This window comes from Dipteris shenzhenensis, chromosome 26, assembly GCF_047967505.1.
Source record: "Dipteris shenzhenensis isolate YYH24624 ecotype China chromosome 26, Dip_SZ_1.0, whole genome shotgun sequence".
In the NCBI taxonomy this organism is placed as follows: Eukaryota; Viridiplantae; Streptophyta; class Polypodiopsida; order Gleicheniales; family Dipteridaceae; genus Dipteris; species Dipteris shenzhenensis.
In genome coordinates, this window is record NC_141621.1 from 37,091,357 (window position 1) to 37,108,817 (window position 17,461).

At 42.9% G+C, this 17,461-nt stretch overlaps 1 protein-coding gene across 1 annotated transcript in view; it reads right to left on the reverse strand.

Annotated features, from left to right (window-relative positions):
* Positions 1–17,461, reverse strand: part of ASG3 (SNF2 domain-containing protein / helicase domain-containing protein) — a 125,253-nt gene that overhangs the window by 5,650 nt on the left and 102,142 nt on the right. The window contains exons 13-14 of the mRNA XM_087397638.1: positions 6,247–6,388; positions 4,969–5,161 (exon numbers count right to left, since the gene is read on the reverse strand). Of these exons, the coding sequence (XP_087253764.1) occupies positions 4,969–5,161; positions 6,247–6,388 (335 nt within the window). The remainder of the gene's footprint in view (positions 1–4,968; positions 5,162–6,246; positions 6,389–17,461) is intronic.

Sequence of the window (17,461 nt, forward strand, 5' to 3'; positions counted from 1 at the left end):
GGGCTATGCACAGAGGAAAGGCATAGATTATGATGAGACCTTTGCCCATTCTTGTATGACTACCATCAAGCATGTGGTTGCTATAGCTGCGATGGAATATCCATCAACTGCATTCTTGAAATAGCTCCCTTTAGTGTCACTTTGCTCCTACATACCTGCTTTTGGAGTATGACTACGATCAAGTGAGTGGTTGCTATAGCTGCAATTTATTGATGGAATATCCATCAACTGCATTCTTGAAACAGCACATTTGGAGTCCTTTAGTCACTTTGCTCCTATAGACCTGCTTTTGGAGTTCTATTTTCCATGTTCTTCTAGCCCTTCTAGCACGGACTCCCAATCAACATGTGGACACAGACTTTTGGAGCAAATCCCAGATGCCTAAGATGCCATTCAGCCTTGCAGTCAGTTCAGCACTATATTGGGGATGCAGAGAGCCCCAAAGGGTCTTACAAGGCATTGCACACTTGCTTGAAAAAATGATGGGAGGCACCTTTATTACAAACCTTCTATGAGTGAGCAAATTCACACAAGGCTTTCCTCCTAGCCAAGGGGACCCCCAGCTTATTAGTCTAGATGCAGTGCCACCCTCCTTGCAAAGACATCATGTTGGGAATTGTGTGATCAAGGGCTTGCTCTAGTAACAGTCATATGATCATGTGTGTGTGTGTGTGTGTGTGTGAAGCACACTTAGCGCTATTAGGTGCCTGGACCATGACACAGGTGATGATTAGTACAAGGTTCCCTCTTAAGGAGGTGCCATTGATTTAGGAGTTATCTCCTTTGATGTGGGAGAGGTGCCTATGATTTAGGCCACCCCCTCTCTTTTTCTATAAAATGAGAGGCTTCCTTCTCAAATCAATGGAATGCACTCTTTCATTCCCACTCCCTCTTCCCATGATGCACATCTACTCTCCCACTCCCCAACATGTGGTATCAGAGCCACCTTGAGTCTCTAAGCCCATTCTAGCTCCAAAATGCCACTTCATCATCTTCTTCTCCACCCTCCGCCTTCTTTCTCATTTTGCATCCTCTCTCCCCAAAATTTGTAGAGCTTAGTTCTCCTCATCTGTTGCCCCATTTGCCAAGCCCTCTGAGCTGAAGCATCCTTATCTTGGAGCGAATCTCTCACCTGGTGGAATTAACGAATGCTTGCCTCTGCCATGCGTGCCGACAAGATAACCGCCCGGTGACTTTAACTAAACTGTGCCTCCACAAAAAGAATTTGGACCTGCCCTTCAAGCACAAGTTAGGTAATGCTGCGAGCTTGCTTCTGATGAAATCTGAGCTCAAATGCTTGCTTGAGTGAGCAGAAATCACAGAAAGACCAGTCGAAAATGACGCACTTCTCCCAGACGAAATAGGGCACAATTTTGTCAATGCTTTCTGCTGGATTTCCTCTGGTATACAAGCTTTAATTTTGCACAGAAAGCCCCTTCAATCTTTTTTCCAATTGTGTGAATTCTGCCCTCCAAGTTGATCTAGTACCCTAGTACCCTACAAGTCATTTTGGCAATTCTTTCACATTTGATGATAGAATTCAGTTCATGTGAGTGTTGAGGATGATCTTCTATCAGTAACACTTTCAGTTAGAAATGCTTTATTAGAATGCCTAGCTCTTATTCCTCTTCCAATGCTTCATATGTGAAAGCAAAGAAGAAGAAACAAGCACCTAGATATGTCAATAGGAAGGTGACAAAACTTGTGAAGGAAAAATCACATAAAACATACTATTATTTTGATGCAAAATGATTAGGATTTTCTGATTTTATGGCTTGCAATATGCACTTGTACGGTTGAGACTCGTAGCCATTTGTAAGGGAGCAGACACTGCCTAAACATATGGGTAAGACCCTCTCATGGCCACCTTTAAGATAGACAAATTCAATGGCCAAGGCTTCCATACGTGGCAAATGAAAATCAAATTTGTGCTTATGAAAGAGAATTTGTGGGATTTGGTCAAGCCAGGGAATCAATCATCACAAGAAGGTGAATCCACCACAACCAAAGGTAAAGGGAAGGCCAGTGACCCTACTTCAACTACTCCAGTAGATGCTAAAAGGCTAGAGAAAGCTTATGCAATTATTGCATTAGGTTTGGGAGATAATTATTTCCATTATATTTCAGATTTTTTAGGCTTGGCTAAGTTAGATGTGTTATTTAGTGCTAACTCCCATACTTCTAAGTTGAATTTGAAAATTGAGTTCTTTAAACTTAAGATGGATGGGGACACAGTTGCAGCTCATGTTAACACTATGAGGAGTCTTATGACACAATTCGTTTCAATCAACTATTTCGCACTATAGAGGTCATGCAATCCTTACACTAAAGTCAAAAGATATGCAGATCAAGCTTCTTCGACAATCTTACAAGCTGAAGGGCACGAAAGTATGGATAGCAAAGGAGCTTACACAAACTCAACTTAAGATTAAGACAACTGAATTAGCTAAAGCCAGGGCTGCCAGAAAGGATGGAAAATTGGCAGTTTACCGTGAAGGGATAGCACCTAATCAAAGAGTTTAAATCAAAACCAAAAGACTCTCAGTCTTAAACTGATGTATGGCTATTTACTCTTCCAGAATATCATGTAGGTACTCTAAATAATTGGGGTTGCTTTTTGCACTCCTTGGGAGCTGCCATTTGCCCTCCCTAAAGCAAATATACTAGAGGGTTTCTTGCTGTCCCATAGACCTTTTGATCTCTAGTGGACGTTAATAGACTTTCTTTCTTTCTTTCTTTCTCCAGTCACTGAAGATGATGCAATGGATGTGCTCTTGAAGAGTATGCCTCATGATTTTGACTATGTTGTGCTACTTTGAAGAATCTTCCCCCAACCAACACTAGAGGACATCATCAATGCTCTACAAGAAGAAGAGAGAAAGAAGACTTCAAGGAAGGTTGAAGACCAAACTCAAGCACTTACAGTAAAGTTTTCAAAAAGCAAGTACAAAGCATGCAAGCATTGTGGGAAGACCAATCATCTAGAAAAAGATTGCTATAAGACCAATCCTTGCACTTATTGTGGCAAAAACAATCACTTTAAAAAGTTTCGCGATGAAAAGAAGAAAGGCATGGCGAATCTGGTTGAAGAAAGAACTCCATCGTGAAAATGAAGCAACAAACTTTGTGGTAGAAGAAAATAAAGATTTCAACTTTAAAGGTTCAATATCTTTGAACTTTTATCATCACTTGATTAGTAAATTTTGAGGTTCTCTGCCTGGAATAGTACTCCAAAAAGAATGTTATGTGTTTTTGTCCTTAGTCTTTGTAAATCACCTTTGGTCACCATATGATGGAGGCCATGTGATATGTGTTTGTCTTTGGCTCCATGGTACTTCTTGCAGATGTGAGAAACTAGGTCCACACAAAGGCCTAAGATTAATCCTTGTACATGCAAGAGAGAGAACCATTTGGGGGGGGGGTCTATCCCATTTTGTAAACCTTGACCCTTGGGCACCTTTGCTAGCAGGAGATCCTAGCGATAGATTTAACCTTGACCACCATGAGATGGCCTATGAAACTATATGACTAGATGTATCCTTGACATAGCATGAGACAAACCCTTGAGGGGGGGTATTACATGATACGCACGACCAAATTCTACATCTAAATTCAAAATGGTTCATCTCACCACACAATGAAAATTTACTGATACAGTATGCACAGTTTTGAATCTTAGTTTTCTTTTGTCGTACTCTAACAAACACACTCCAACTCATCTCCCAAGCTTTCAATAAGCAGCCGGCTTCTTCTAGTTGACCAGCTAGGTACCAAAGAGAGACTTAAACTCGATAATTTTTTATGGCAATGCATTGGTGAGAATTGAAGGGAACCAAATTTCATTTTGTGACAATCAAATGATGCATGATAACATTTTGAAACACAAAAAAGAGTAAAACAACACAAAATCTTTAAGAGAGAGATGCATGATAACATTTCAAAACACAAAATCGTTAAGAGAGACATGTGATTACTTTGTTTTTGTTTCCATAACTCTTTTTCTCATGGCAAGGCACTTCAACTACAACAACTCCTCCCAAAAGGAGTAATAAATGTAGGAGATGGAGTAATAAATGTAAATAGTAGAGGGAATAAACATCCATCAAAGATTTAAATGTGTCCTCCAAATAGTTCTACCAAACATCATCTCCGTATAAGGTCTAATCTGTGAAAGCTCCGCATTGTCCCACAGGTCTTCCTTTCTTCAAAAGATGCAATATATGAGCAATTACATGGGCTCAACTATGAAACCAAGTCCATCTGACAGGATGGCTAGTCTGCATGTCAGGGTTAGGCTGAGCGTAATCCTGAAGGGTGAGGTGAGAAAGGGGGAGAGACAGGGCTGCTAGGCAACAAAGGGAAGGCCTTGAGGCTCAAAGGGATGTTGGGTTGGTCACCCTCTATTCGCCTTTGTATTGGCTTCTGACCTCACCTCTCAACCTCACAAGTGCTGGCTAAAGGTGGCAAGAGGGGGCTGGTTGTTTGGGGGAGTGGGCTTGAGGAAAGGCAGAGAGCTCATAAGAGTCTCCCCATCTTGCCACTACGAGTCTCCTACTTGTGCCCCAGCTTGCTGCTCTTGCTTGCTCAATTTTTTGTCTCCTCTTTTAGGTGTGACTTAACCAATCTTCTACATATCCTTCAGTGTGGTTTTTTTCACTGTTCTACTCTTTTTATGTTGCACACTCTCATACAGTCCCTCACCCACCTCTCAAAAATTAAGGCCGGCAAAGGTGAAGAAAGAAGAGACAAATGCAATTCTTCCTTCCTAACCTTGGGTATTATAGGGAAGAAAGGGAAAATGGTGGAAAGAAGCAGAAGAGATGGCAGGGGCAGGCGATCTACTAATAGACTCAATAGGGACCCCACAATAATTTATTTTTTGTCAGCTAAAAATTGCAAATCAGACTTCACTAACTCAAGAGGAAAATAAATACAACGAAGGTTATGATTACTGTACAAAATACATACCCGACTCAGAAGCTGCACATGCAGCAACTTTCCTGAGGCAAATCTCAAGAGCAGATAGAGAAATATCACTACGAGGGATTTTTCGTCGACGGTCGTAACTTTGAACAACAGCCAATCCGACACACAATTTAACTTGGCCTTGTAATGCTGTTGGGCAATTTTGCTTGGCATCAGTTGCTGTTTCCACATCAGCACATACAAAAGGTGTGTCAGAAATATACATCACCCTAGCTTTGAGTCACTACAGCATATAATTCAACATTTTGGCAGACATCCAACTTCCTGTCAGTCAACAATCCAATATTAAATATTCAAGAGAACCATCCTACATCCACTTACTTATTCGCTAGCACAGCCTTATTTGTATTTGAAAAGTGAAAAACATATCCTCCAGAGGATTTCATGCCTTAACCTTTTCTTAGCTCAAGACAAAAATGCTTGATTTATGTAATTTTATTGCTTCGGAATTGGAGAGCTTCTTACTTTCCGATGTCTGAGATGCTTTGCTGGCAATGATAAACAAAAAAAAGGCCTGTACAAGTAAAGACAAGCCCCCCTATGTTGGAAAGTATTACGCAAACAAAGGCAACAATCATCGATATCAAGTGCTTCATTGCAAAACAGGTGCCACATCAGTTCAGATAGACCGTTAGTTCATAATGACAAACTAAAGAATTACATAAGACAAATACATACAGAACCCATTTGACATACGACAAATTTTTTTCATTGGACATTTCCACCATGGGAAAGGGAGAGGTTGTCCATGTAAAAAAAGACTAGTAAATTGGAAGGCTATTATTTATGGAGGCTCATGACAAACTCTTTGGCACCTACGACATTGTTCAAAAAGAACTACAAGCCAAGGGACCTTTAGAATTGTTTCCACTAAAAGAGGGGGGACGCGGGGGCGGGCACTAATTTTGTCCCTAAGCAAAGAAGAGAAAAGAAAATAAAAAACGTTTGTAAAATATCTCTTTGCACAAGAAGGCCACTTCTTGAGTATGTTTGAACACTTGTATGGTTGAGGATGTCCATGCAGCATAGGGATGTGGACACATCCGTATACAGATGTCACTTTTACACTACATGAAAAATGCACGCGTAAATTTACCACTAGCCAATGACATGACAGCTGATGATAACCTTTTGAAAGTCAATTGCATTACAGATTCCCAAACATAACCTTAAACAATTGCCAGCGCAGAACTAATCAGCATGGAAGAATTCAAGAAAAAAAGAAAAACATGTCGAAAGCAAAACATGGTAATTACCACTACCTGGGATAAGGTGGAGGTCCCCGACATGTAAATCCCCTGCTTCATGGGCTGCTGTATATGCTTCTTGAATATTTGTGGAGACTTGGTCCAGTGCACGGAACATTCCTCCACTTCCCCACATTCCTGAATCATCAACAGTGCTGCATGTAGAAAGCACAAACTCAGAATATTTGCAACGAGGAGCATCCTGATATAATATTCCACAAACAGAATTTCAAAATCATTTCTTTAGGTACCCAACTGTGGCAGTTGGCCAAGTGAAAGTCTGGGAGCCAAAGCAAGGATATAGGTGTGATCACAAAAAAGAAGATATTGGGCTAAGGTGGTGGCCTATATATGTAAAAGGATTTGCAGAAATTCAGTTTTGATTCTCTGGAACACAGTCTTTAATTGTGCAATTCTCTCAGACAAATGTCTTACATGCAGTCTCTATGACCTTCTGCCCTCCCTTTCTTATAACAACTTGTGTGTTGGAGAAATCATAGTCAAAGAGTGTGTTCTAGTGTGTACTAGAAACTAGTTTTATGAGTCTTTGTGTGAGAGTGTGCCATGTGGCATCTTGAGAGTTATCCCATATGCATATGGTACTTGAGTGTGTGTGTCCACTCTATATGAGTGTTTTACTTTCACTTGTAACATCAATCAACTCAGTGGAGCTTTTGGTCATGTAAGTGATTTCATTTTGGTTCTTGCCTTTCCTTTCCTTTCATTTCATTTCCAGTTCAAGTTATGCTTCCTGCCTTCTAGCTCCATTGTCTCCTTTCCTCCTCCTTCCAGTTCCTTCATGTGGTATCAGAGCCATGTCCCCTTTCTAGCTTGCCCTTCCTTGGGCACACCTTAGGAGTGAGGTAGCCCGGAAATGGAAGCTACCTTCTCCCAAAGGGCAGCCCTTCCCTCTAGCTCTAGCCTCATCATGGAGATTGAGATGCTGACTTGGAGGAGCTGCCCATCATGGACTTGCTGCTAGCTGAATTGGAGGAGCTGCTCATCGTCAACTTTCTACTACCTCCTGCCCGCTGTCTTCCTGCGCTGCCTCCAGCTGCCCGTGCTGCCTCTTGCTCCCAGATGCCTGTGCTGCCCCCGCGCCCCTCTTTTCCTGCTCACTACCTCCTGCCCGCTGCCTTCCTGCGCTGCCTCCAGCTGCCCACGCTGCCTCTCTTCCTGCCCACTATCTCCTACTCGCTGCCTTCCCACCCACTGCCTTTCTGTTCGCACCTACCCGTTGCTGCTGCTGCTGCAAATTCGTCATCTTGCAGCCTCCTGTCCACGACCTGGGCTCCAATGTTCCAGCCATCTGTGAAGCTGTCCTGCACCTCATGATCTGCTACAGCATTCGGAGCTATCCTGTTGCAGTTCGAGGCATATGATTGCTGGTGATTCATTTCAGTTTGCTGCCCATCTTCACAAAGTCATTTTCCATTATGACTTCCTTATCTTCCAATTCGGTGCTCATGGAGAAGTTCAAAGGGGAAGGATTCCCAAAGCAACTGTTGCTTATGCGAGAAGGAGTTTGGGACGTGATTGAAGATGATGAACTCAATGCGTCATCCTCCGATCTCGAGGTATGGAAGCAGCATAATGCTAAAGCCATTGCTCTTATTGGTCTTTGCCTAGCAGAAACATTGATCCACCACGTTGACTTCAAGACAACCACCAAGAAAATTTCCAATTCAAGTTATGCTTCCTTCCTTCTAGCTCCGTTGTCTCCTTTCCTCCTCCTCCTAGTTCCTTCACTGTGGGCAGCCCATTGGCTGCCTCCTCCGTTAGGCCCTATTTTTGATGCAGGGGTTCAACACATTGCACCTTTGCCTGGCCCTATTCCGCGCAAGCCAAGGGGCATCCAAGCTACCTCGGGGTAGTGTGTGGATGCCAGGGGGTTTCTTGTTGACGCCCCAACTCCCTTGGCTTCTTTCCCCTCTTTCTTTCCTTGTCTTCTCCTCTTTCTAGACACCTCCCTAGTATTTGTAAGTTTAATTTGAATGTTTAGTATGATCAAAGGACTCTAATGGCAACATCTTTGTCATGACAAGAGAAATCACTATTTTGTGATTAGTAGACAAAAGCAACATTTTTACATTAATTTAATGGTGCCACATGTATTTGTATTTATGATGGACACCGACTGCATTGTCATGGTGGTGGATCATCTGAGTGGATAGGGCCCATTGGCTAAAGCCACTGCTTCAGACGGCACCATTTTTAGATATGTAGTACTCATTTTATTGATGTGCACCCACCTGTCCAGGTCCTAGGGACAATAGGAAAGGGAAGGGTGCATTAGATTCATTGTTTTGACATCGACAAGACTTCCTATGTGTAATTTGGCCCTCACATTTTTATAGTGACATTTTGTACATTAATTTGTATGTTAACCTCACTATCAATATATGAGTGTTTAGATCTCAATTTTAGTGTAAATACTCTTATATTTTTTATCTTTCAAATGACCAAACTTGTGGTCAAAAATTATTTTGGGACCCTTGGAAATGACGTTCTGTAAAAATGTCGGTATGGAAAATTGTACCCAGAAGTCGGTGCAAGCATCGGTAAAAGCGTCAATGAAAAGGTTGGTAGTAGTCAATATGTATGTCGGTATATGGGTTGGTATATACCAACCTCTATACCTACATACATACCGACTAGAGTGCATTGAATGGTAGATGCATGGGTCATAGTCTAAGGGTAGGTGGGAAGATGGCACTTGACTGATCTCAAGGGACATTGATGAAGGGGTATCACCCTTCATTGAATCTCACATAGCATTCTCTACCACTTTGCATTCATCTGCCATCCCTCTCCCACCTTGTATATAGGTCGAAAACAAGAGACGTGGGATTTTGTGTGAAATGAGGGAGGGGGCTGGCTTCTTTTATAGGTCCAGCCCACCATCTACCCAAGATGGCACACTATTATGCAAAATCCAGCAAAATACTTGGGGCACATTGTGAGCAAACATGGGATTGGAGTAGACCCCACCAAGGTGAAATACGTGAGGGAATGACCACGGCCACTAAATCCCACCTGATTGAGAGGTTTTTTGGGTCTTGCTTCCTTCCACAAGCAATTCATTTGAAAATTTGCCAAGAAGGCAACTCCTCTTACGGACCTCTTGAAGAAGGATGCCTTTTTGTGGTCAAAAGAGGCGCAGCTCAGTTTTGAAGACCTGAAATTTGCCTTGACTCATGCACCTGTGTTGGTATGCCACGACTTCTCATGGCCATTCATTGTGGAGGTAGATGCTAGTGGCAAAGGCTTAGGGGCTGTTTAACGAGACAAGAGCATGGCGTAATAGCTTCGAAAGCAAAAAAATTGAGGCCAAAGGGCTCAACTACCATGTCTATGATCAGGAAATGTTGGCCATTTTACATGCCTTTAAAAAGTGGCACGAGCAAAATCAAAGTCAAAATTGACCATAGGACACTCAGATTTTTCCTCATGCAACCTCACTTGTTTGCCAAACAAAAGAGACGGTTGGCTATAGTGCCATCCTATGATTTTGAAAGTACAAGAGGGGAAAGAAAATGTGGTTGCAGATGCTTGCATGTTGTCTACAGTCTCTACCATTTACCATGATTTTTTACATGAAGAGTACATGCAGAATTCAAAGTCAGCAGCCGTATTTTCAAAATTGCAAGAGCCCTCATGCCAGGATTATCCTGACTCAAAGTTGTATAACAGGCTGTTGTTGTGATTCCAAAACAAAATGTACTTGGTTCCAAACTCACAATATAGACAACTAGTGTTGAGGGAAATGCATTCTCCTATGGCAGCACATGAAGGTGTCACAAAAACCTAGGCGTAAGGAAAAGTTTATTCTAGGAACGTCTATGGAGAGATGCAGTCAAACATGTTGTTGAACGTTTGTCAGTGGACAGCAAATTGCCAGCTGGTTTGTTGCAGCCATTACCCATTCCATAGGGCAAACGGACACACATAGTGATGGATTTCATCATCAGGTTGCCTTGTGCAGACCGGGGATGGGACAGCATCTATGTTATGCTGGATATGCTGACAAAACAAGCCTATTTCATACCCAGTAGCTGTGAGAGAATGGAGAGTGAGAGAGAGCAAGAGAGAGTGAGAGCTAGAAGCTTGGAAGCTGAAAGCTGAGTTGCAATAGCAGAGTGTGAAGAGTACTACACAATGAATGAGAGATAAGGTTTTGTCCTAGTGACAAAACCTTAGTAGTCACTAACCATAGTTAGTAAACTAACTGCGGTTAGGGGGAAAAACCTCTTAAAGAGGGAAAAGTGCCCCTAACTAGCTTATTATATTACATTGGTCACTGCTGAATTATATCTATAATTCTAACACCCCTGCAGTGCCAATGTCATGTACAAGGCTGATTAATCACCAAATGGACATAAGTTCAGGGCACTGCGAAATGCCTCAAACTTTTCACGTGGTAGTGCTTTGGTAAAAATATCTGCAACGTTGTCATGTGTGGACACAAAGATCATACTGATCTCTCCTGCATGCAACTTCTCTCTGACGTAGTGATAGTGAACCTCAATGTGTTTCGTGCGAGCATGAAACACTGGATTCTTTGCCACTGCAATGGCACTCTGACTATCAGTGAGAATTGGAGAAGGACCCTCCAAAGACAGATGAAGATCAACAAATAGACGTCGCAGCCAGACACATTCAACTGTTGCCGTGAAAGCTGCCCTGTACTCAGCTTCACATGATGAGGTAGCCACTGTGATTGTTTCTTGCTCAGCCTGGAAATGCAAGATTTACCCAAAAAGAAACAATTGCCACTAGTGGACTGCCTAGTGTCATAATCACCAGCCCAATCTGAATCACTGTAGGCATGCATCTGCAAGTCACCCCCCCTGGGAAATAGTAAGCCAAAAGACTTGATGCCCTGCCAATAACAGAAGATGCGCTTAACTGCCTGCCAATGCATAGTTTTTGGGTTGTGCATGTACCTGCTCACCTGAGATACTGCAAATTGAATATCAGGTCTAGTGTTGCAGAGATATATGAGGCATCCAACAGCCAGACTGTAAAGTGTGGCATCAACTAATTCTCCTGCATCATGCATTGTGAGTTTCAGCCCCGGCTCCATGGGAGTGGCTATGGGCTTACACTCATGCATGTTAAATCTGTCCAAGAGTTTCTGAACATACTTGGACTGAGACATAACCGTGCCACGTCTCTCATGAGAGAACTAGATCCCCAAATAAAAGTGAAGCAGTCCCAAATCTGACATGTCAAAGTTGGTCTGCAAATCAGCTTTGAAATCTGCAATTTTGTTTTCATTGGACCCTGTGAGCAGTAAGTCATCGACATAAAGAAGGATGACTAAAATTTCCCCCCCATCCATCTTGATATAGAGGGTGCTCTCAGTAGGACTATTGTGCAGCCCCTTGCTGATCAAAAAGGCATGGATCTTGGCATACCATGCACGAGGGGCCTGTTTCAGCCCATATAAAGCTTTGTTGAGCTTGCATACTTGAAGTGCCAATGGCATGTTTACAACATCTGTCAATGAAGCCATCTGGCTTCTATTTGACTTTGAAAACCCATCGTGTGCCAATGGCATGTTTAACCGGTGGCAAGTCTACGACATCCCAAGTCTGATTTTTTGCAATGGACTGCAACTCATCGTGCATGGCATTCATCCAATGCACATTATCCTTTGCCTCTTCGAATGTGGCAGGTTCCTCCTCATCAAGAAGAGTTGCTGATTCCACTGAATGAGCACCTTCCATGTGCCTTGCTGCACTGCGAGTCCTGCCAGATAACAGAGCATCAATTTTACTCTCCCTGAGAGTCTGTAACAGCCAGTTTGGGACTGTTTTTGCTGCATGAATGTCTGCAATTTCTTGCTGCACCACCTGTTCCACTGCCTATGGAGGAGGCAAGACATCCTGTGGCGGAACTGAAGCATCTAGAGGTTGCTGTAAATTCTGATTTGCATCAGAAAAATCAGCAGGGGAACCCAAGGCAATGGGTGGCAACCCCTCAAAGACATCCTTTGAAGACAAAGGCATTTGAAATTCAGCCTGAGTGTGAGCTGAATTTTCAGAAAATATCACATCTCTACTTACGATGATCTTGCGTGTAGCAGGATTGTAGAGACTGTACCCCTTGCTTTCTGCACTGTATCCAACAAATATGCATTTGATGGCTTTATCAGACAATTTGTGCCTAAATTCAACTGGCACATGAGCATAAGCAAGGCATCCAAAGACTCGGAAGTGATCCACTGAAGGCTTCCTCTCATTCCAGACCTCATAAGGAGTTTTTGTTTTTAAAGCCTTAGTGGGAGCCCGATTCAAAATGTAATTGGCACACATCAAACCCTCTAGCCAGAATTTGTGAGGCATGTGTTTGCTTTTCAGCATACATCTGTCCATCTCCATGAGAGTTCTATTTTTCCTCTCAGCTTTGCCATTTTGCTGAGGGGTCAGCCTGACTGTGAGCTGATGCACAATACCCTTGCCTTTTAAAAAAGCATCAAATTCTGCAGACAAGTATTCCCCACCTCTATCTGTGCGCAATGTCTGTATCTTGAGGCCGGTTTCAACCATGGCTGAAAAGTTTTTAAACACCGTGAACACTTCAGATTTCTGTTTCAGCCCATAAACCCAAGTAAAATTGGAGTAATCATCAATAAATGTAACGAAGTAGAGATGACCACCCAACGATGGAGTCCTCATGGGACCACAGACATCACTGTGTATAAGCTGTAATTTGCGGACAGCTTTAACTGAACCATCCTTTTTGAAGGGGAATCTATGCATTTTGCCTAAAATGCACCCTTCACAGGCATGTGGAGGAGGTATCTCAAGAGGTGGCAATGCATCAACCATGGAATACTTCTGAAGTATCATCAAGCTGTTGTAATGCATGTGGCCATATCGGGCATGCCATAATTCTGCATTCTGCATGGCAGCTGTAGGGGTAGAAGCTGCAAGAGCATGGGCTGCTCTTTTCTCAAAAATCTGAAAAAGCCCACGCAACAGAGTACCAGATAACCTTAAGGCATAGTCATCTTCCCTGTCTCGGACAGCACATTTGTCATCCTCAAAGATGACCTGAAATCCACCTCTGTTAAGAGTGGACACTGAAAGAAGATTTTTGGTTATGCCAGGCACATAGAAGACATCTGAAAGTCTGAAAATTGAGCCATCAATGGCAGTGAGCTCAATATCTCCTGTGCCACGTACTGAATATGATGAGTTGTTGGCACAAGTAACTTTCTTACCAACGGGAGGTGGATGCAAGGAAGTAAAAAGACACTTCCTAGAAGTGATGTGCTTGGATGCACCGCTGTCAAAATACCAAGTGTTCAATGTTTCATTGACACTGAAAGCAGATGCATCCGTAGAAGAGTCATAACTGCAAGTCAAAAATGCATATGTATCATCACTGCAAGTGGCTGTACTATCCCGAGCATCTGAAACAGCCAACCTAGAATCTGAAATGCAAGATAAAAAGGCATAATCCTGTCCAACAAAGTTGGCTGCAGCATCCCCACTGTTAGATGCATGAGGAGCTGAATCTGAAACAGCCATACCTGAGCTGTTTTTCTTTTCTTTTTCAAGCCTTTTCCTGCATTCTGCTATGTGATGACCTGGCTTTTTGCAGTAGTGACAAAAACCCTTCTTCTTGGGCTTACTTGCATCATTTTTAGCCTTTTGTGAAGGCTGTCCTGACCCACTGGAAGACTGATTTACTGATGTCTTTGCCTGTCCCTTTGTTTTTTATTTAAACTTTGAGAGCATGGCTTGTTCACCTGCACGTGAAGCCAAATTTTTCCTAGTCTACTCTTCCTAAAGCAGAAGTCCTATCAACTCATGAAAAGTGAGAGGATTTGCACCCCCCCTCAATGATAAGTTCAGCGAGGTATGAAAGCTGAGATAAGACTCAGGAAGAGAATTCAGAGTGGTTGTAATCATCTCTGAATCAGGAATAATTTCATCTATATTTAACAATTGCTCTCTGAGATCCTGTAGCTTTGTGAGGTGGACTGACATGGAGTCACCCTCTTCCATATGTGTATTACTCAACTCTCTTTTCAAGAAAGATACCCTTGCATCATTCCGAGCTGCATACATGCTTTCCAAAATATCCCACGCTGCCCTGGAGGTCTTACACGACCGGATATGCGGAATGATAAATCTTTTCACTGAAAGAGAGATGCATGACAAAGCTAAGGCATCCCGTGAATCCCATCTCTTCTGCTCTGGAGTAGTGACTGTAGCTGCACCAACAACTTGTCCTGTAGCTGCACCCTGTGCACGACCTCTTCCACCTCCTTGCTGGGGAGGGGTAGCAGGTGCAATATCTGCTGGTCGGATCTCATCCCCATTGACATAATCCCATAAATTGGAAGAAATCAGAATATTGCGTACCATGAAACTCCAGAGGGTGGTACCATCCAACTTGTCTTCCTGTGAAAGACCACCGAACTCGAAGTCATTCTGATTTTGATGGGCCATATTTGAGAAAGAGATTGAAGTAGATACAAAACTGAATTCCCTTACTGGGAATGAAATGCACAACTCCCAAAAAACACAGCCAAGCACGGGCTGTAAATGCAACTTAGAATTCTGTACTTGCACTGTCAGAAATCTGTCCAAGCATCAAAAAAACTCTCCAGAATCTGCCAAAAGTGCTGCAAAACACTCTAAGAAAGGCAGTATGAACTCAAAACTCCGGAAATTGCTCTTCCAACACAAAAGCCCCAAAATAGGCTTGAAATTGCAACCGGAAAGGGGCAAATTGATCAAAAGCCCCAAATGTTGCAAGAATTGCGCTCTTTCTGCAAAAGCCCCAAATTTTACTGCAAAATTGCAGTGTAATCACAAAATCCCCAAATTTCTTCAAGAAATTGTACTGCAGAACTAAAAGCCCCAAATTTCGAGCTTGAAATTGCAACCTGAAAGGGGCACAAGTACTGAAAGCCCCAAATTTTGCAACTTCAGCAGAAAGCCCCAAATTTCAGACCAAATCTATAATTTTTGCTCCAAGTGTAGCTCTGAAACTACACAATGATTGCAATGTCTGCAACAAATAAAATGCCCCAAATTCTTCCAGAAAACTGAGCCAAACAATGGCTATCTGCAAACAAAGCCTGCCCAAAAAACTAACTGCTCGAGTACCTGCCGAAGTAAAACTCTGCATAGAAGGCCTGCAACAGAAGTGTACGGACAGTGAGCTGACAGTACGGAACTGTCAATGTACGGAACTCGTACGTTGTACGAATGACCGTACGAATGTATGGAATATGGACGATTGGAGCTGTACAGAGTACGAACAGCGAGCACATCTGTACGACGCTGTACGGAGTACTGATGGCGATGTACGGCGAGCATATCTGTACGGCGCAGATCTGTATGGCACTGTACGGCACGCACGTACAGTACGGTGCTGATTTCGACTTTGCAGGTACGGAACGTACGGATGGAGTTGGAGCAATACGGCGGAACAGTACGGCAGGTACAGATGTGCAGAAACCACGTGCTGGTTCCGTACAGTCATACACACTGTACAGACGATATGTGTTGCAGCGAAGCTAAGTTGCAGCTGGAGCTCAACGGAGAATGCGTAGGGAGCTGGATCTAATGCTCTGATACCAAATGTGAGAGAATGGAGAGTGAGAGAGAGCAAGAGAGAGTGAGAGCTGGAAGCTTGGAAGCTGAAAGCTGAGTTGCAATAGGAGAGTGTGAAGAGTACTACACAACGAATGAGAGATAAGGTTTTGTCCTAGTGACAAAACCTTAGTAGTCACTAACCATAGTTAGTGAACTAACTGCGGTTAGGGGGAAAAACCTCTTAAAGAGGGAAAAGTGCCCCTAACTAGCTTATTATATTACATTGGTCACTGCTGAATTATATCTATAATTCTAATAGTAGCACCTGATATTCAGCTTCACAGGTGCTTGGCAGTTCATTGATCAGGCGTTTAAGCATCATGGATTCCCACAAGAAATTGTCAGTGATAGAGATGCGAAATTTATGGGTCACTTCTGGCAGGAATTATTTACAACAGTGGATACTTTACTCACTCTTAGCACTGCATAGCATCTTGAGACCGATGGTCAGTCCAAAAGGGTAAGTAGAGGAATACCTGAGGCATTTTTGTCATGATACCAAGAGGTCGTGGCCATCCAAGTCTCAACGAGAAAGAAGAAGGGTAAGTGGCTTGCACTTGCTGAATTTTGCTACAACAGCACTAAGCATCTCTCTATTGGCAAGAGCCCACTTGAGGCAATGTATGGGTGCAAAGTGGGAATGCCTTCCTCAATTGCAGACATGGATGTGAAAAATCAGCAAGCACGAAAGGATGGAAGCTCTTCTACAATTGGCTAAAAAGAATATGCAAGACGCCCAGACCTAGCAAAACAAACATGAGGATGCATGTAGGAGATACCTGGTTTTCAAGGAAAGGGGACTATGTGCATTTATGTCTCCACAAAAATCATTATACGTCATTGAGGGGTAATACCAGCACAAAGCTTGCTCATTGGTATTACGGCCCTTACAAGACTTTGGAGGTAGCATATCAATTGAAGCTACCGAGCACCTCCAAGATCAACAATGTATTTCATGTGACTTTGCTGAAACCACATGTAGGCCAGCATGTGCACATACTTCCAAGATCATAAGGTATTATGGCCCTTACAAAATCATCCGCAAGGTTGGGGAGGTAGCATATCAATTGGAGCTACCGAGCACCTCCAAGATCCACAATGTATTTCTCGTGTCTTAGCTGAAACCACATGTAGGCCAGCATGCACACATACTTACAGAGCTGCCACCAATGGATGAGAAGGGTTATATCCTTTATGCCCCGAGCACATTGTGGGTTTCAAAGATAGAGTACTCTGCAACAAGGTATGCATTGAGTACCTCACCAGATGGAAAGGACTTCCAGTGGATGAACAATCATGACAGCCAGAGAGCATTGTCCAAGAGTTCCCCTATCTTTTATCAGGCTGGCAGCATCACTTTCCTGTCTCAACACGTTTGTGTTACAGCAAGAACATGTAAAATTGAGGGTAAAATTCTATGGGAAGGGATGGCTATGATGAAGGGGGAAAAGGGGCTACTTTGTAGTAGAGTTGGCGAAAAATATAAGTCCCCATCCACCACTCATTGTACTACTTATTTATGTGACATATAATCCTATCTATTCTCCCTCCTCCTTCCTCCTACTTGCTTACTCTCTTTCTCTCTCTCTCTCTCTCTCTCTCTAT